Source organism: Podarcis erhardii, assembly GCF_964252035.2.
Source record: "Podarcis erhardii genome assembly, chromosome: 6".
In the NCBI taxonomy this organism is placed as follows: domain Eukaryota; kingdom Metazoa; phylum Chordata; class Lepidosauria; order Squamata; family Lacertidae; genus Podarcis; species Podarcis erhardii.
Genome location: NC_138510.1, coordinates 44,009,985 through 44,027,923, shown reverse-complemented (window position 1 = coordinate 44,027,923; position 17,939 = coordinate 44,009,985). Strand labels below are relative to the sequence as shown.

The following is a 17,939-nucleotide window of genomic DNA, read 5'->3' as shown; positions in this document are numbered from 1 at the left end:
TGTTATTTGTTATAGGAATGATATTATATTTTTTTGATTGAATTAATGTGGACCTTAATAGCAGGCCACATGATCGATTGATAGATGATAGAGTATTGCCAGATATATCTTTGAAGAACCCAACAATCCAATAAGCTGATGGGAAATGGAGCCCAACAACAGCTGGAAGGGTTAAAAAACTTCCTTCTCATAGATCTAATCCAGCCACCAAGAGATGTAAGGGAAAAGAATCAAATGTTGTGAAAGGAAGGAAATTTGTGTACCGAACTGTGTTTTCTCTCAATTTACTCTTTTCCCTTTAAGTAACTTGCAAGTACTGTAGAGATTCTCAGAGAGAAGCTGCTCTACTGGGTAATTAAACATTTTCCTACTTCTACAAATTCAAGTACCAGAGTGATGAACAGTTGGTATGAGAGTCTACATTTCATTGTTTTTTGACGCAGAATCTAGCCTAGCACGAAAGCTCTTTGCAGAAGCGAAAGTGATATAGCAAATGTTGTTCCTAATTCATACCCAGCTTTCTAAGACACTGTAACTAACGGGAATTCATTTAAGATGAACTCGGCTTAAAAAGTGAGTCAGTATTGGTCCTATATACATATTTAGGGATCATTTTGAATGAAACTGATTTGACCTATGATGTAGTTGCAGATGAAGTAATTTTAGTTTCAACATCAGACAAGAGGAATACAGGGCCTAATACTCACTCCATGCTGGATAAATACAACCAGAAAACCAATGGTGTTAGTTATGAATGAACAAATAATCCATCAAATAAAAATAATAGTAGAATAACTTGGTTAAGTGACCAGGACAATAATTAGTCCATAGTGGCTTCTTTTAGTTAAGGAAATAAAGGAGCAAGAGGTCTTGAAGTCTATATCAATAGTCTTAGTAGAGTCACACAGTAAACTCAGTGGTAAAAGAATAAATTTGAATCAACTTAAACTGTATGTGTATATGCTTCACTGCTTCTTACTGATGATGGATGCTGAGAACTTGCAACAGCTCTGATATTTGGGAATTTTTCTCTAAATCACTTACATGAAATCAGAAACAACTGCTTAGAATCCCCAAATTATAGCTGCAATCTTAAACATCCAAGGGAGCCAGCACCATTGAACTGAATGGCCTTATGTCTAAGTAAACATTGCAAAGGATGGTTCATTGTCAAGAAAGACGAATCCTTAGAGATGATGAAGGTGGCTGGAACTGTGGCTTTGGCAAGAAAGGACAGCCAGCCTTCTGATCATGACTCCTTTCTAACCTGCCCTCTGTTCATGAGTCCATGAAGTCCTCAGTGACTCAAACAGAATCTATTGTTTTCTAACCTTTCATCTCAGTTATACAGACTTAAGATGGCTAGCTTTTTTTCTTCCTGTGCTCCTAACTGTGATTAATTTATAGGCATTTTAAAACTGAAATGCCACTTAAGAAAACCTGTATTTTCTCCCCTGCAGCTATGAAAGCAGACACAAGGCTGTATTTCGGTTCAGAAATGAAATCAAACCATCTTTAGGAGGCTAATCACAGTTCTTCTGTGCCACATGTATATTTCAGCCCTAGTGGAAACAATAAATACAAAATAGCTGTAAGCTTAAATTCAAGACCATGGTTGAGCTACTCAGATAAAAGGAACAACTATCTGATAAAATGTAGAACATTATTTGTTAGAGAAGTGTAGAGTGCCATCTATTGGCAGAAATACTGGGCACAGCCACCAAAAATAAGTTTCCAATTTCTAGATTCAGGTAGGTAGCCGTGTTGGTCTGACGCAGTCGAAATAAAAATAAACAAAATAAAAAATTGTCCAGTAGCACCTTATAGACCAACTAAGTTTGTTCTGGTATAAGCTTTCGTGTGTATGCACACGTCATACATAGAGCCAAGAATTGCAAAGTTATTAGATACTAAAGCAAAAGCAGGAATGTCACTCTTTTGGATCCTAAATTTGTTTCTTGTGGTTTTTTTTTTAAATGAACCAAACAGAGAGAATGTTTTGAAATACATGTTTAGTACCAGTTATTATTAAAATGAATTCATGGAGCGGGTTGCCTGCTAGGTATGCAACAAAATAAGCCTCTAACTACTTTTAGTTGAAATGAGTTTATTTTCTTTTGCTAAAATTATCAGACATAGGGAGCAAGTGGCTACATATTGTAAAAGCAAACTATTATGAAGTGCTCATATCATGCTGGCTGGTGCGTTGTTCTTTAGTGCAAAGCAGAAGCAGATACTATAACCCTATTTGTTAAAGACTTGGAGAAATATGCAGATGAACATATTGGAAGTATAGGCAGTTTTACAGGGACAGCAAAGCACTTAGCTCTGAAGTACTTAGCTCTGAAGACAACGGAATGTCATCTTTGGGGTTTGCCTATACAGTATTAGAAGCCCTTTATTGAGGATGATTGCAACATTTGCACTGGTTGTCAAAAGTTAGTCCTGTTGGGCAAGGCATGCTGAAAGTCTTTTTGTGGGTGCACATATAATACTTTGTGGCATCTTGCAAATCAGCATGGATCCCATCCTCCTTGTCAAGGCAAAAGGTGTCTGCTGTAGGTGCATCAGGTTGTGGAACATCAGGTCTTGGAGGTTCAGCAGGAACTGGAGGTTCAGCAGGAACTGGAGGTTTGGGGTTTGGTGCCAGGCCTGCCAGAAGAAGAATATAGATAGTTTAGCCTATATATATATATATATATATATTACTGTATATATCTGGAGCTGGCGCTCATGAAAGGCTCCAGCAATGCAGCTGCCTCTTCTGCCACTTCCTCTGACTTCTTGTTTCTGGTACCACATGCAAGGCTTCTGTGCACATTGACTTTTAGGATGCTGTGGCAAATTTAAGCTTGCAGTGTGAGGTATGCCTTTGATTGCTCAATCAAGGAAAGGTGGTCTTCAGATGTTCCAGATTAATGAAATAAATTAAATGGTGCTGAAATCTAACTTGAAATTTAATGGGGATGGGGTGAAATTAGTCACACACAAAGAGAACCTTTCAATATCAGTAGAAAAGGAACCAGGGAAAGTGCTGTTTGGTGCAGAGAAGTGGCGTGTGGGAGATGTTCATAAAACAGAAGGCATGGTGTGGAGAAAATGTTTTTCTCCTTCCTTCATAATACTAGAACCTGGAGTCACCCAATGAAGGGTGGGAGAGTCAGAAACGGTTAACTGGTTAAATAATGGGATTTCTTGCTTCCACAAGAAATGGCGCTGACCATATTAGATGGATTTCAAGGTAGGGATTAGATGAAATTATGGAAGCTAAGGCTACCCATGGCTGCTAGTCATGGGGAGAATATGCTGCCTCCAAGATCAGAGGCAGCATCCCACAGTTGCTGGGGGAGGGGGACAGTAGCAGAGACCTAGTGCCTCACGTCCTGCTTGTGTGCTTCTCAGAAGCATGTGGTTGGCCACTGTGGGAAAGAAGATAGTGGAATAGGTAGACTTTTGGGCTGACCCAACTGGGCTCTTACGTGCCTACACAGCCTTCATTGTTCTTTCCCTGGTGTGTTGCATGAAGAGGAGGAGAAATGCATAGCCTAAGAGAGCTGTTTTAGGTTAAACAAGTTTATTTAAGCACAGCCAGAGGCCTAAAGGGAGACAAGAAACTCCCCTTTTCACAGAGACCTTTTTTCTTCTTCTTATATCATGGGTGCAACTACCTATTGCTATATAACAGGAAGCCAGAATGAAGTAAGAGTGTTGGGTAAATATTTAGTTCCCTACAGGGCTTGTGACTGAGGATTTCAAGAAAAACAAATATAATAACAAAGGATTAACCTGTGGAGCCAAGTTCTCTCTTCAGAGTCTGGAGGAGTGGGTATGCTCCTTGGCCACAGAAAGAACCACTGAAGTCATCCAGATCCATGGCCCATACCATGGCACCTCCCAGCTTCTTTTCCTTCAGATACTTGACCTGAGAGAAACAGAAAACAGGAATTCAAAGGCTTATGGGAGTAATAATAATGGTGAGAACCCTTCTAGGGCAATGAATATGGCTCCTGTTTAAGAAGGAAATTACAATATTCAGAGGTCTGTAGGTATGCTGCCTTTAACAGTAAAGTCCAAGTACAGTGGTACCTCGCAAGACGACTGCCTCGTAAGACGAAAAACGCGCAAGACGAAAGGGTTTTTTGATTTTTGAGTTGCTTCACAAGACGATTTTCCCTATGGGCTTGCTTTGCAAGATGAAAACATCTTGCGAGTTTGTTTCCTTTTTCTTACAACTGTTAATACCCAGGGGATTCGCGCTCCGCAAGACGAAAAAATCGCAAGACAAAACAACTCGCGGAACGAATTAATTTCGTCTTGCGAGGCACCACTGTAAATCATCATGACAACTGACTGCTTCAATATGAGCAGTTGCTGGAGTGGTGGGACAGAGCTGACCTCCAGACACTAGCATCACTGCAGTTTATGGCTAGAGCCAATCCAGCACTTCCATCAGGACATCCATGCAGCCCAGTGCCTTGCCCCACCCTACCCATGTAAGCGGCAGTGATGTCAGTATTGGGAGAGCAGCTCTGCAACATCACCCTATCACTGGCTGCTATTGTTCAACATTAAGCATTTTGTCCTTGGAAAAGCATGGTGAACCATAGCTACCCACTGCATGTGTTTTTATTCACTGATTACATTTATATCTCACCTTTCCTCCAAGAAACTCAAAGTGGTGTACATGGTTCTACCTCTCCCACATTTTATGTTCACAACAGCACTGTGAGGAAGGTTGGGCTGAGAGATGGTGACTGGCCCAGGGTCACCCAGTAAGGCTTATCACTGAGTGGGAATTAGAACCATGGTCTCCCAGGTCCAACACCCTAATCACTATAGGCAGTGAAAACCTCAGCTTATGTCAGACTTCGGGGAATCAGATCTCTCCCCCGGTGGCAGTAATAAACAGATCAAATGAAAGGAGAGTTCTTACCAGTTAGTTTCTTTAATAATCACAGTGAAAGACAAAGTAATGCATATCTCTCTAGAAATGGCGATGCTCCCAGTAAAGGTTCAGCCCCTCTGTCCCCATTAATCTACGTCACTCCTATGTTGGGTAATCTGAGTTTGTTGCCGCTGTGCTTTCTGTTTTACCACTCTCAAAGCCCTTCTAGTCTTAGGCGAAGGGGGGGACAAGTGGGTCAGGAATGCTGTCCAATGACACTGAATCTACCAGCTGTCTCTCTCTTGGTGTTTCCTCTTCTAGTTGTTCCTCACCCACTATTTCCCAGCTTTCCCCCTCTGGACTATGCCCCTCTGCAAACCACTGTTCTAAATCAATACTGTCCTCCTGCCCTCAGGAAAAGTGGGGGGGGGGGACTCCCACCATTCCTCCTCAGTCCAGCCCCTGACACCTTAATTCCTATTGGAAATTGCATTCTACATAGCAAAGTGGTCCTTAAACAACCTAGTATCTTTATTATCTAGTAATTATGTAGCTTGCTAGCATGTTTACTAGGTGATGATTTTGAAGCATAACATTGACTGAGCTCCACTAAATGTTTTGTACAGATAAAAGCAAATATATGTATAATTGTTACCTTAGTTTTAATGCTGTCCACATTGTCGTATCCTACCCACTGATTTCCCTTGAAGGAATAGGGAGCATTCCCCCCTGGAATCACTGCTGTGGTGGCACCTTTATTAAAGTTGCAGATCTGAAACAAAATAGATTGGAGCATGGCTGTGTTACCACATGGTTGAATTGAGACACTTGAGGTCAGACAACTTCCCCATTACGGAGGTGTAGAAATCAGAGCCTGTTGCAATTGCAAGAAGGGCAGTTAAAATGACCTAGGAGATAGAGCAAGCTTCCTCTTACGAGGAATGGTTTCAGCATTTGGGGGCATCTAGTTCAGAGAAAAGATGACATGATAGAAGTTTATAAAATTATGCATGGCACGGAGAAAGTGGATACAGAAAAGTTCCTCTCCCTTTCTCATGCAGTAGAATTCATGGAGATTCAATGAAGCCGAATGGTGAAAGATTTAGGACAGATTAAAGAAAGCACTTCTTTGCAAAGCACATAGTAAAACTATGGAACGTGATCCCTCACCAACCAGTGATGGCCACCAAATTGGATGGCTTTCAGAGAGACAAATTCATGGAGGACAAGACTACCAATGGCTACTAGCCACAATGGCTATCTTGCACCTCCACAGTCAGAGGCATTGTGCCTCTGAATAATAGGTAGGTGCTGGAAGTTGCAGGTGGCCAGAGTGCTGTTGTGCTCGTGCTCAGCTTGCAGGTCTCAAAGAGGCATCTTGGTGGCCACTATGAGAACAAGATGCTGGACTAGATGAGCCATTGGCCTGATGCAGCAGGCTTCTCTTATGTTCTTAAAGCTGTCTGTATCAGGTGCCTTACCCTTAAAATAAGTAAAGCAAAATACGGGTTTTAATGCTACTCCAGGAAGTTTTGGAAATATATTATACGACAGAGAATGATTGCTGACCTGAGGAGGGACCATAGCTCAGTGGTAGGCCACATGCACATGACAGGTGTTGGGAAAGACTTCTACTGGGGACCTTGAAGAGTCTCCACCAGCCACAGTACAGTGTTAGTGCTGCCAAGTGTTGTTAGAAGACCCCTATTCCCCTCACAGAGCTAAAATTCCCAGAGCCCCTGAGAAAAGAAATTAACTGTTAAATCACTCTGAGAACTGTGGCTCTGTGAGGGGAATAAGAGTTTTCTAACAACTCTCAGCCCCCTTAATAACTACATTTCCCACCATTCTTTGGCAGGGAGGAAGCCACGATTGTTTAAAGAGGCATGATGCTTTAAATGTATAGTGCAGATTATGATTATTGTTATTGTTATTTATGGAATTTATACAGTGGTATGTTGGTTTACAACCATAATCTGTTCCAGAGGTCCAGTTGTAAACCAAAACAGTTTGTAACCCAAGGCGTGCTTTTGCCAGTGGGGCCTCCCCCCCCCCATTGGTTTAAATCCAAAAAAGGGACACGCACTTCCAGGTTTGACGTGGTTGTAATCCAAAACAGTTGTAATCCAAAGCGGTTGCAAACCAAGGTACCACTGTATACCGCCCTATAACCGGGGGTCTCAGTGCGGTTCACAGAATGAAATCAAGATATAAAACCACAAAATACCTAATAAAAACAGAAACAACAATCCAATAACCCCACTTTGAACCTTCTTGGATTGTATGTTCTCAGCCCTGTCCTGAAGTTTGCCCACAACTTTCTCAACAAATCTGAGGATGTGTGTGGCATGAAAAGCAGAACAGAAAAGGGAAGTATGTGTCCATAAGTTTGAGGATATTAGTTAATTGGGGTTGGGGAAAGTCAAGGCAGCGGGTTTGCCATGATCAAAACACAGTAGCAGATGCTCTTAATTCTAGATAAGAAAATGAATTTTTATTAAGACCTGCTCAGGAGGGGAGGCAGCTGGAAGTCTGGAGCCACACTGGAGCCAGAGGGGACCATGTGGTGGGAACGGAAGGGCTTCCATCTGTTCCAGCCTCACCCCCCCCTCTATTTCTCCTCACTTTCCTCTGGATTCTGCCATCCCAGTGCCCAGCCCAACAGTGCAGAGGGAGACATGGCGATTAACTGATTTCACCTGCAAGAAAGTAACTGGAAATAAAGTAACTGCAAATGGCGCTGCAAAAATATTAGGAATGGGATTTTTCAGTACAGCACTAGATGTGTCCCCATGACAACAAAATGTTGGACAGCTAGGTTTTTTTTAATATAGGACCACACTGGGGAAGGGGAATGTGTCACAAGGATGACGTAACATAAGTCTGCAAGAAGAAAAGGTTGCCATTTTTGGAGAGTGAAATAGAGGTGAATTTTGGGGGCTCTGGAAGTTAGCGGTATCAGGGGTGCCCTGTCTCTGGAAATCTGATGTGGCAGCTTTCTTCTGCAGTATTTAAATGCCTCCACCTATACACAACCTGTATTTGTAAAACTAAAAACAAACCTCCCGCAACAACCCAGTATTGCAAAACACAAACTTCGTAAGCACTCTACTCCTGGAACATCTCACCACTTAGAGAAGTGGGGCAAGTCTAACAAGATATAAGTTTAAGCATCTTTCCTACCTCATAATAAGACAAGAATCCAGCCTCTTTGGTGAAAGTGCCAGCTGTCCCTGGTCCTGAGGTTGGTGCATTAACCCCATTTTGTGTGGAAGAAAGGGTAAAGGTTCGTCCATAGAGAGGAACTCCCAGGACAAGCTTTTCAGCTGGTGCTCCTTTGCCCATCCAGTACTTCACAGCATTGTCCTTGATGAGGCAATGAGATAGAAAGCATGATATCAATGCACGTTGCCCAGTTTTACTGTTCAGATCTCTGGTTGCTCCACAGACCTGTAGTTTCCCAGCAGCCATGACTCAATGGACTATGGATGGAGACACGAGTCTTTTCCCAGTCTGTATCAAATTCTCACATATCCATTCATTAGTTTAGTCTACCCCATTTCCACATTATTCAATGATGAATATTTTTAAAACGATACGAAACCATAACAATGGCATTTAAGCATACATTATATCACAATATATATTGTATCTCAATGTATTTCAATATGTATCTCAATATGTATTTGATCTGTTTTTGTACATTTTTTCAGCCAAAAACTTTATCCCAGTTCTATATTGGAAACCTTTCACAGGATGTAGAGCTTCGCAAAGGCTGACCTAGAGGACCAAGAAATAGTGGGTTTGCTTTGTACCTTTGGACATTTTCTTTACTTTCAATTAAAATGAGAGGCTACAATTTGCTAGGAAATATTTAACACTTACGGTGTCAGGGTACAGAGGGCTGACATGTCCTGTAACGCGTTCCCAAGATCCATGAAAGTCATATGTCATCAGGTTGATGAAGTCCAGAGACCTGCAAGGGGAATTCGAATATGTTTATTCCATCTCTAGCATAAGAATCCTGAGTGGATGCATTGTGGGCAATTATGTGCCCACTGGCATGATTTGTCAACCATGATTTGAAATTATTGGACTAAACTGGTTCTCAAGTATCAAATGCAAGCTGCCTGTGAGTTGCCACTATTAATTTCCCTTCATGGTTCATAAGTGCCTCATCATACTCACTGGGAAATCTTGTCCACTTCATAGCCATTGTCAATGGTTTCCTTCCCAGCTGCCACAGCAGCAGACAGCAGCAGCCTTTCCTTTCCTGTCCGTTGTGCTTCTGCCTGGAATTCTTTCACCATTTCCTAAGGCAAATAGTTGAGTAGAACAATAATTAAATTTGCTTTTGTCCTTCTCTTAAAGCTCGAGGATGTGGAAGAGATGGAAACATCCCCATTTCCACACTCTCTAGCTTCTTGGCCCACCCCCACATCTCCTGCTTCACCCATGCTGGCCAATGACCTCTGCTTCATGCCTTGCATGGACACCAAGACAGATACACAGCTCTGAGTCATTGGATGCGAGCTCATCCAGGCCTCCAGGATCCTGCTGAGGCTCTCTCAGCAGGTTAATCATGGCCTCTCCCTCCTGCCTGATGGACTCAACCAGCCAACCCCTCATTCCCCTCAGCAGCCTCCTCCTTCCCTGCCACCAGGTTGGCCAAGATGCAGCTGAAGAAGCTGGAGCAGGGACAGGCTCCTCTCAGATTTCCTTATTACTGAGAGCAATGTGGGTGAGTTCCTCATCAACGGCACCTGGGCAGGCTACCTGGAGTCAATATCTACCTTACCACTGGCAGTAGGCCTGAGAGCCCTACTGTCTCCTCCATCACCCACTGCATGAGGACCCCAGCTAGTACAGCATCTGGTTGAGCTTACGTGTATTATGTGTATTTTATGTTTATTTTAATGAACCAAATGGAGTGAAAGAGTGTGAGTTATCAGAGTGTGCATGAACTTAACAGTGCTTAGCTTTTTTCCCCAGCTGCTATTTTGTTAAGTTGTTAATATTGTTTTATAGATTATAAATGCTGTATTGATTTGTTAATCATACAATATGACTTTTGTTGCAATTGTGATGTTCGGTTTATTTTTCATCTGCTGTTTTATAGATTGTAATTGTTTCATTGATGATTTGTTAATTATTTTATATGATTTATACTATATTTGTGATGTTCTATTATGGTTTATCATGTTGTAATTTATTGTTTGTAAGCCACTTTGGGATTCATTTGAATGAAAAGCATCATAGAAATACAATAAATCAAATTAAAACCAATCAATAAAAAGGGAAATATAAATTGAATCAAAGCAGAAGAGGTTTCCCAGTAAAGAGTGGAAGTGTAGGTAGGGACCTACTGATTCAATCACTTTTCCTCAGAACTACTTGAAAATTCCATATGCTTTGATTACATTTACACCCCACACCTTTCTTCTGTTCTGGAACCCAAGGCAAAGTACATATAGTTCCCAGGCAGATGACCAGATCCAAACCTGTTTAGTTGCAGCAATGTGGTGGCCTCGTGTACCTTCAGACCATACTGTAGGGCTAGCTTATAGAATATTTATATGTTATCTTACCTATATGTTATAGGTTCAACCTATTAGCTCACTACTTGAGGCACAGCCCCTTGTTCCATGTTGTCTCAAAAACCATTCCAGATGTGTCTGGTGATTTACACAAGCTTTCACATTTCACATAATTTAGTTTTGCTGGTCTAGGGCTCTATTTGTATACACAGTTCTGATATCTTGACTGTTGGTCAACTTCCCTTTCATAACCAAGACAAAGGCAAATCTAGGGGTTGGTCTCTGGACAACACCTTGGCACAGCCTGGGATTTGACACAAGTCTGAATCTTGTAACTTGATTCCATCCGTTCACAGAGAAAACAATAATTCATATTGTCTCTTTGCAGCACTCCCTGCTATCCCTATTAAATTCATTGCCTGTTGTGCACAGAAGTTGCCCCTGGAGTCTGCAGCCAGACAGTAGAATTGGTTGATGGTGATTTGCTGAGTTTTACTGTACCTGAACCAAGGAAGTGAAACGCATTTTATCAGCTGCAGGACTGCCTCTGGCTCCAGGATATTCCCAATCTAGGTCCAGGCCATTGAAACCATAATTTCGCATGAATTGTATCACAGAATTAATAAATGTCTGACGTGTGTCAGGAGTAGCTACCATGGCAGAGAACCTAGAAGGGAAGCAATTCAAGTCAAAAAGATACACATCATGGCTGTTTTGTTTGGCACCCGAGACAGTGATGGTGCTAAAAATACAAAATATCTTCCCTTTGGTTATCCACTGGACCCTTGCCTTTTAGTTTTCAGATGGTTGCTGAAGAAGACTTTGTCCGCCCACAAGCTTTTACTGTTTGATTTTAGTTTTCCAACATGCTGCTGTTTTGCTTCACTGCAAGGTCACCATGTTCTGGTGTCCTGGTTCAGTCCTGCTCAGACCTCAAACATGGAGTCTCCTCAGAAGCAAATTAGGAAGAGCAGAGCCCACAGCAGATCTCTGTACTACCAGTGACCCTGAGGAGCCATCAGATCTGGACATCCCCCCTCCATGATTGGAGCTTACATCACCCATCACCTGGGCTCATGGTTGGCTCTTGTAGCATCTCTCATCACTCCCAAAGCCACAAAGATGCTTGTGTGGCATTAAATGATCAGCAGTACATGCTGGAGGTCTCGATTCCACCCCTAAAAGTCCCTTGTCAATGCAACAAATAAATATGTCTAATTTTACAGCACCCATGATAGGTAGAGAATCAAGTCATTAAGACCAAATTGTAGTCTTTGCCTCTTTATTTCTTACAGTTCATGGCTGCAATAGTCCAATGCCATGGAAGATGTGGTCCAAAACATTCAGAAGGCACCAGAATGGTGAAGGCTACCATACTGGCTGCATAAGCACACACACACACTGGTGTATTGGTCGTTGTTAATTTTGGAAAAGCATAACTGGTGCTTACAGTATTTCTGCTGCCAACCAACAATGCCATCTTATGAAGAACAGGTCTACAACTGGAGCCTTGGGGCAAATCAGGCAGTGTCCCCATAGAATACGTAACACGGGAACAGACTTTCCTTTTATTCCATCAAGCCATGGGAGAAACTTCATTGTTCAATCTGTTTTTGCTTTGCTTCTATAAAGCATGCCCCTGACCTGATTTGTCTCCAAAGAATGGACTTGGGAGTAGGGGGAAATGAGGTAAACCACAGTGTGTGATTATTCTGAGAACATATGCTTCTCAGAGTTAATGTTCCAACTGTAATGCTTTTGTTAGATGAATCTGAAGGACTGGCTTCAGTGGGCATTTTCAGCACTGTGGTTAACATGAGATGGAAGATTGGCACTAATATGCATAGTTCTCAGTATTTCAATTTCATGGTCATGTGACCTTTTAATTATTCTGAAGCTATTTGCCTCAGTACGGGGGGGGGGGATGAGGCATGTTTACTTTCTTCCAGGTTTTTTTTTTTTTCAAAAGCATCTTAACATTGCCACCCAATTTTTTTTTTAAATTACCTTCATGAAAATTGGCAACTTAACTTTAAATAGCAGCTTAGGCTGGTGTGCCAACTATGAGCCTACATGGATGGAGTAGAATTTTTGGTTTCTGTTATTCAGGCCATATTCAAATTACTGTAATTCAGAGGTAGCCAATGTGCTTCTTCCAGATGTTGCTGGAGTACAACTCCCATCATCTTTGATAACTGACCACACTGGCTGGGACTAATGGAAGTTGTAGTTCAATAATAGTTGGAGGGCACCATGTTGGCTACTGTATCTGTGTAACGCATTGGAAATGGGGCTGTTTTAAAATACAGTCTAGAAACTGAGAGCAGGGTGGAAAATTGCTGCAAGTACTGGCTGGGACTCTGCCTCTGAGCGTATTATGGTAATACATCATCTTCCAGCCCAAATCACAAAGTGTTGATTTTGACCTTTAAAACCCCATCACAGTTTGATGCTACAGTATATTGGTATGACTACCATTCCCTGTATGTACCTGCAAACGCTCAGAGATCATTTATGAAGACACTTCTCTAAGTGCTTCCACCATCCAGAATATGATGGGTGCCTACTAAAGAAACAACCTTCTTACAAACGTTCGCCTAATGAACTTCACACCTTATGCTTCCTTTTAAATCTGATACTTTAACCTTCATTTGCTTTATGAAAACAAATGAAACTGAAAACATGCATCGTTGCTACCAACTTTGATTTTTTTTAGCTTCCTTTTAGTGCTGTTATCATTTGCATTTTAGTTATCTGTCGTTTTTATTTATTTTGGAATTCCTTACACACTAGCCAGAACATACACATTATTGGGCATCTAGTAAATGCAATGCAATGCAAAAAATGAATGAATGAAATAGAAAGATGGGGTTCTAGGATTCCAACAGGAAACTTTCATGATGCATATTATTATTGAGAAGGGGGAGAGAACACAATATTTGGTCTGGACCTTGATTTGGGAATTTGGAAATGCCTGGTGCAATTTGAATCACTTCATAGGGAACTCACTTCACTGTGGACTTCTCCCAAATCTCTCTGAAGCAGCTACAGTATTTCAGTTCTGCATTCAGGATTTGACTGAAGCAAACACCCATCTTTATTACATATTGCCTACTCATGATGAAGTTCCTCTTTTAGAAACCCCATGCCCAAGTCTTACTTTTGACTTCCAAATGTCCATCCACCAATAGCTAAAAGTGTCTTCAGTCTTGGATTCCTAGACAGGAGGGGAAGAGAGGAACAGAGTTCAGGTTTTTGTGTGTCTTGCACAGCTGAGCTTACAAATATCTCTGATCATTCCCGGTGAAGTTCATTTGTGCTGCTCATGGAAGCTAGCTTTTCTGCATATATTTCCCAGCTGCATGGAAAACAGTGTACACAAACAGATCATGCATACTGTATGCAGTTTTCTTTCAAAGTCCCAACTTGGGTTTGAGGGTATGGAGCATAGGAAATTGTTTTTAAACCTTACTGGCAAGAATAGGGCTAGTTAGTACATGAAGGGGTTAAGATCACAGAGTTAGATTCTTAGATCCAGTTACAGATAGGTAGCCGTGTTGGTCTGCCATAGTCAAAACAAAACAAATTCCTTCCAGTAGCACCTTAAAGACCAACTAAGTCAGTTCTTGGTATGAGCTTTCGTGTGCATGCACACTTCTTCAGATACACACAGTGTATCTTCAGTGTATCTGAAGAAGTGTGCATGCACACGAAAGCTCATACCAAGAACTGACTTAGTTGGTCTTTAAGGTGCTACTGGAAGGAATTTGTTTTGTTTAGATTCTTAGACTCAGCTAGGTCTCACCACCTTTTACCTCCATGGGGAAGTGAAGCTTCTTCCCAAGAAACAGTGAATGACACAGCATTATATAAAGGTGTTGGCTTGACCAATTTTCCACCTTCAAATCTCATTAACCAAACTCTATACAATTCTTAAGCCCAGAATTCTCTGTTTATCAGAAAATGGGAGCACTCATACAAGTTTAGATCCTAGTTCTAGGAAATTCAAAAAAAGTCATCCTTCCTCCCCAGCGCTCTCCATACTTTTGTTTGAGATTCTGGAAATCCCTGTAGAGTGTTTCATCATTCCATTCCAGTGTTTTGATCTTGTTCTCTGACATTCCCGCAAATGCATAAATGAGGTGAGTGCACAGGTTAGGATCAATATTCTGAGGGAGGAATTTCCCTTCACCTTGTCTGTACTGAGCCCAGTTGGTGAAATAGCAAACCAACTTGAAAGCAGAGCCTGCAAAGATGAAAGTGCATGTAAAAATTATCTGGAATTGTTGACAAAATAACTTATCTGGAGGTAATATTCTGTTAACTCTGCATTCCTACAGCTCCTGGGAGATTGTACTGATGCATACTATCTCCCCCGCCCCAATCTCTCTCTCTCTCTCTCTCTCTCTCTCTCTCTCTCTCTCTCCCCCCCCCCCCAAGTTTGAGAATGAACCCCACTCTTGGTGAGGGAGTTTCAAAGTAAGATCTGCCCTACCTGCTTCCAAAGAAACATCCACTCATCCTGGCCTTACTGATGATAGAGGCCAATGTGGGGACATAACACCTTAAGAGCCTTGCTCTCATCATATCAATAACATGGCTGGATTTTTTCCATTACTATATTTGCCCACCCATATTTGCAGAGAAGTGGAGAGGAAATAGATAAACAAGTTGTTTATAGTTTTAGAATTTACCGGTAGATATGCCTTTCATATATGGGAGAGACAAAGTTTAAAACTGAATCTATTATTAAATAAATAAATATCTTTACTGACAAGGATCACAAGGCAGTTTACAACATAAAAACACAAAAATCCACACCATAGTAGCAAACAATACCCCCCTTTAAAAAGCCAGATTGTTTAATTAGCCCAAGGACTGGGGAAAGAGGAATGTTTTTGCCTGGTGCCTAAAGATATGTGACAAAGACACCAGGTGAGTCACTGCAGAGGGAGCCACTACAGAAAAGGCCCATTCCAGGGGGGAGCCACTTCGGAAAAGGCTCATTCTCATGTTGCCACCCTCCAGTCTTCTGACGGAAGGGACACACAAAGAAGGGTCTCAGATGATAATTGTGGGGAGAAGGAGTCTTTAAGGCATTGTGGCCCTGAGCTGTTTAAGGCTTTATAGGTCAAAACCAGCACTTTGAATTGGGCCTGGAAACTATTTGGTAGCCAATGTTGTTGGGCCAGGATTGACATTATATGTATGTTCAAACTATCTTGCCCAGGTGAGCAATGCCAGGTGTTTGTGCTAGGTGCTGACACCTGTCTAACTGGCTCCATCATGCGCGGCATGCGGTAGATTATTCTAAAGCAGGAAATGTCTTAACGAAGCCCAACAAACCCAAGCTTTACTCTGCCTGATTTTCACTTGGCTTGTTCTAAGCGAGTAACAACTCTGGGAAGGCTTACTTACTGCAGTGAAAAACCAGCAAGATGGCAAAACCTAGAGAAAAATGAAAATGGAAGACATTAGACAGGTAGCTGGATTCTTTGGAACCTTCCAGTAAGTTGATTCTGTTATGATAATTGTTAATAGCATTCTTATTAGAACTAATAGCATTTTCCGTACATGAATTCAAAATGGTTTATAGACTAAAACACCAAGTTGTATTTTCCTAATGATTAAAACATCAGTATCAAATAACCACATGCCTGAACATCATAATGTGTTCCTTTACAATAGGTCTAGCCATGTATTATAAAATACTGTACCAATGGTACTTAATCCCTCAATAGAATATACAAAATGAAAGACAAATGATATCATTTTGGCTACATGTCCTGTAACCCATAAATCTCAAGCTTGCCCCTCTTCAATAACATTTAATTTCCTGTGCTATTGAAAGAGCTTGAGGAATAGTTTCTCATCCATCCTGCTAACCCAATAACCAACAGCTAAAATGATTGTGAATGTTATGAAGGTTTTTGAGGTCATTCAGATAAAGGTTAGAATGTGATGGATGGTATATTTTCCCAAACAGAATATGAAGTGTTAGGGTGTCTTTGTCTTTTCTCATATGACTAGAAGCAAAAGAAGGCACTGCTTCTGGTCTCAAGCTTTAATAGTTGGGATGAAGGAGAAATTTCAACCAGTGTGTGTCTTAACCCTTTGCACCATTAGCCAAAGTCCCCTTTTTGACACAATCTACTGGTGATTCATTCTTAAAGTAATTCAGATCCCCCCCCCTCATTCCCCCATCTGCTTTTCTTTCAGAATTCAGTTAATACAAACCTTCTGCCACACCATGAGAAAGTTGTCTACGGCTGTGGAATAGTACCTTAGAATATAATTCAAATAATGGGATCTAATCTTGAAGCCCAAATCAGTCAGCACAAGCAAACTTAGAACCTGTAATTGAAACTTTTTAGATTCAATCAAAATCAGTTTGTGATTTTAAGTCCTTATGAAAACTGAACAGCATTTTAGTACAAATTTCTCCAGAGAAATTTGCAAAGCAATTTCCCCAAGGATAATGCATTTTAAAAATTATTTTCGCAAATATATGCATTTATGTGCACACTTTACCCCCAAATTTGCATGCTTTCTACAACCTACGCTACTGGAGAACTGCATTGCAAAATTCAGATAGGTGCACATTTTGAAAGATGCCTGTGTTTTAGTACACCTATTGCAGGCATAGGCAAACTCGGCCCTCCAGATGTTTTGGGACTACAACTCCCATCATCCCTGACCACTAGTCCTGTTAGCTAGGGATGATGGGAGTTGTAGTCCCAAAAATATCTGGAGGGCCGAGTTTGCCTATGCCTGACCTATTGTTTTGGGAAGTGCAAATTACATATGCTTACTTTTTCAGTATGATCTGGTTCAAAGTTCTCCTCCATTCCCAATAAGAGCACATTGCACAGTAGCATATCTTAATGAGTGAAATCTAGCAAAACAACAACATCCAACATACACATGCTATTGAAGACAAACTTACATGTCAAAATGAATGCTCGGCCCATGATGAGTACAGATTCAGCACAGCCCTCCTGTTCTAAAGAAAGCTGGTGGTTGCTCCTCAGAATTTGTCTCAGCTCACTTTGCCTGTGGCATTTATAGCTACTCGCACCCAAAAAGAGTGATTGTGAAATCAAAGGAGCATTTCCCCTATGTGTGTGTGGTCAAGGCGTGCTACAATCAGGTGGTGATGAGCACAAGGGCTGTGCCAACAACTATTCTGTCTCAGAAGTTCTCTTCCTCTTGGAAATAGGCTTCTATTTTTCTTCCTCATTCTGAGGTCACATCAGAATTCCTTCAAAAGTTGAAATTTCCTTATTGTTGGGAACAGACAACTAAAGGTGGAATGTGGTTTTCTCTCTCTTTCCACTATAGCATTTCTGCAGTGCAGCCTCCCCAACTTGTCCACATTTACTGAACTGAAAAAGCCCCAGGGAAGAAGTTTTTTCTTTATTTTATTTAAAATATACATAGTTCCATTTTAATTCAAGATCACAAGGCGGTTCACTACAAAACACACACATTAAAATATGACTAAAACATGTTTAGCT

The 17,939-nt window shown here is 41.2% G+C and overlaps 1 protein-coding gene across 1 annotated transcript; it reads right to left on the bottom strand.

The window, feature by feature from the left end:
- Positions 1-2,090: 2,090 nt before the first annotated feature.
- On the bottom strand, positions 2,091-17,504 carry LOC309343627 (chitotriosidase-1-like). Its single transcript, XM_081865337.1, has 11 exons — positions 17,369-17,504; positions 15,841-15,870; positions 14,467-14,668; positions 13,583-13,639; positions 10,924-11,089; positions 9,074-9,198; positions 8,771-8,861; positions 8,069-8,251; positions 5,541-5,657; positions 3,787-3,922; positions 2,091-2,652 (listed from the first exon to the last, which is right to left on the bottom strand). Exons 1-11 carry the CDS (start codon positions 17,391-17,393, stop codon positions 2,399-2,401), a joined length of 1,386 nt encoding a protein of 461 aa, XP_081721463.1. The 5' UTR covers positions 17,394-17,504; the 3' UTR covers positions 2,091-2,398.
- Between the last annotated feature and the right edge of the window lie 435 nt (positions 17,505-17,939).

Coding starts and splice junctions, on each gene's coding strand:
- LOC309343627 (XM_081865337.1), bottom strand. CDS start 17,393: ATGGGCCGAGCATTCATTTTGACAT. Junction 11,090..13,582: donor TGGACATTTGGAAGTCAAAA/GTAAGACTTGGG, acceptor CTTCCCTTCTAG/GTTCTCTGCCATGGTAGCTA. Junction 3,923..5,540: donor TGGACAGCATTAAAACTAAG/GTAACAATTATA, acceptor TGTTTCTCTCAG/GTCAAGTATCTGAAGGAAAA.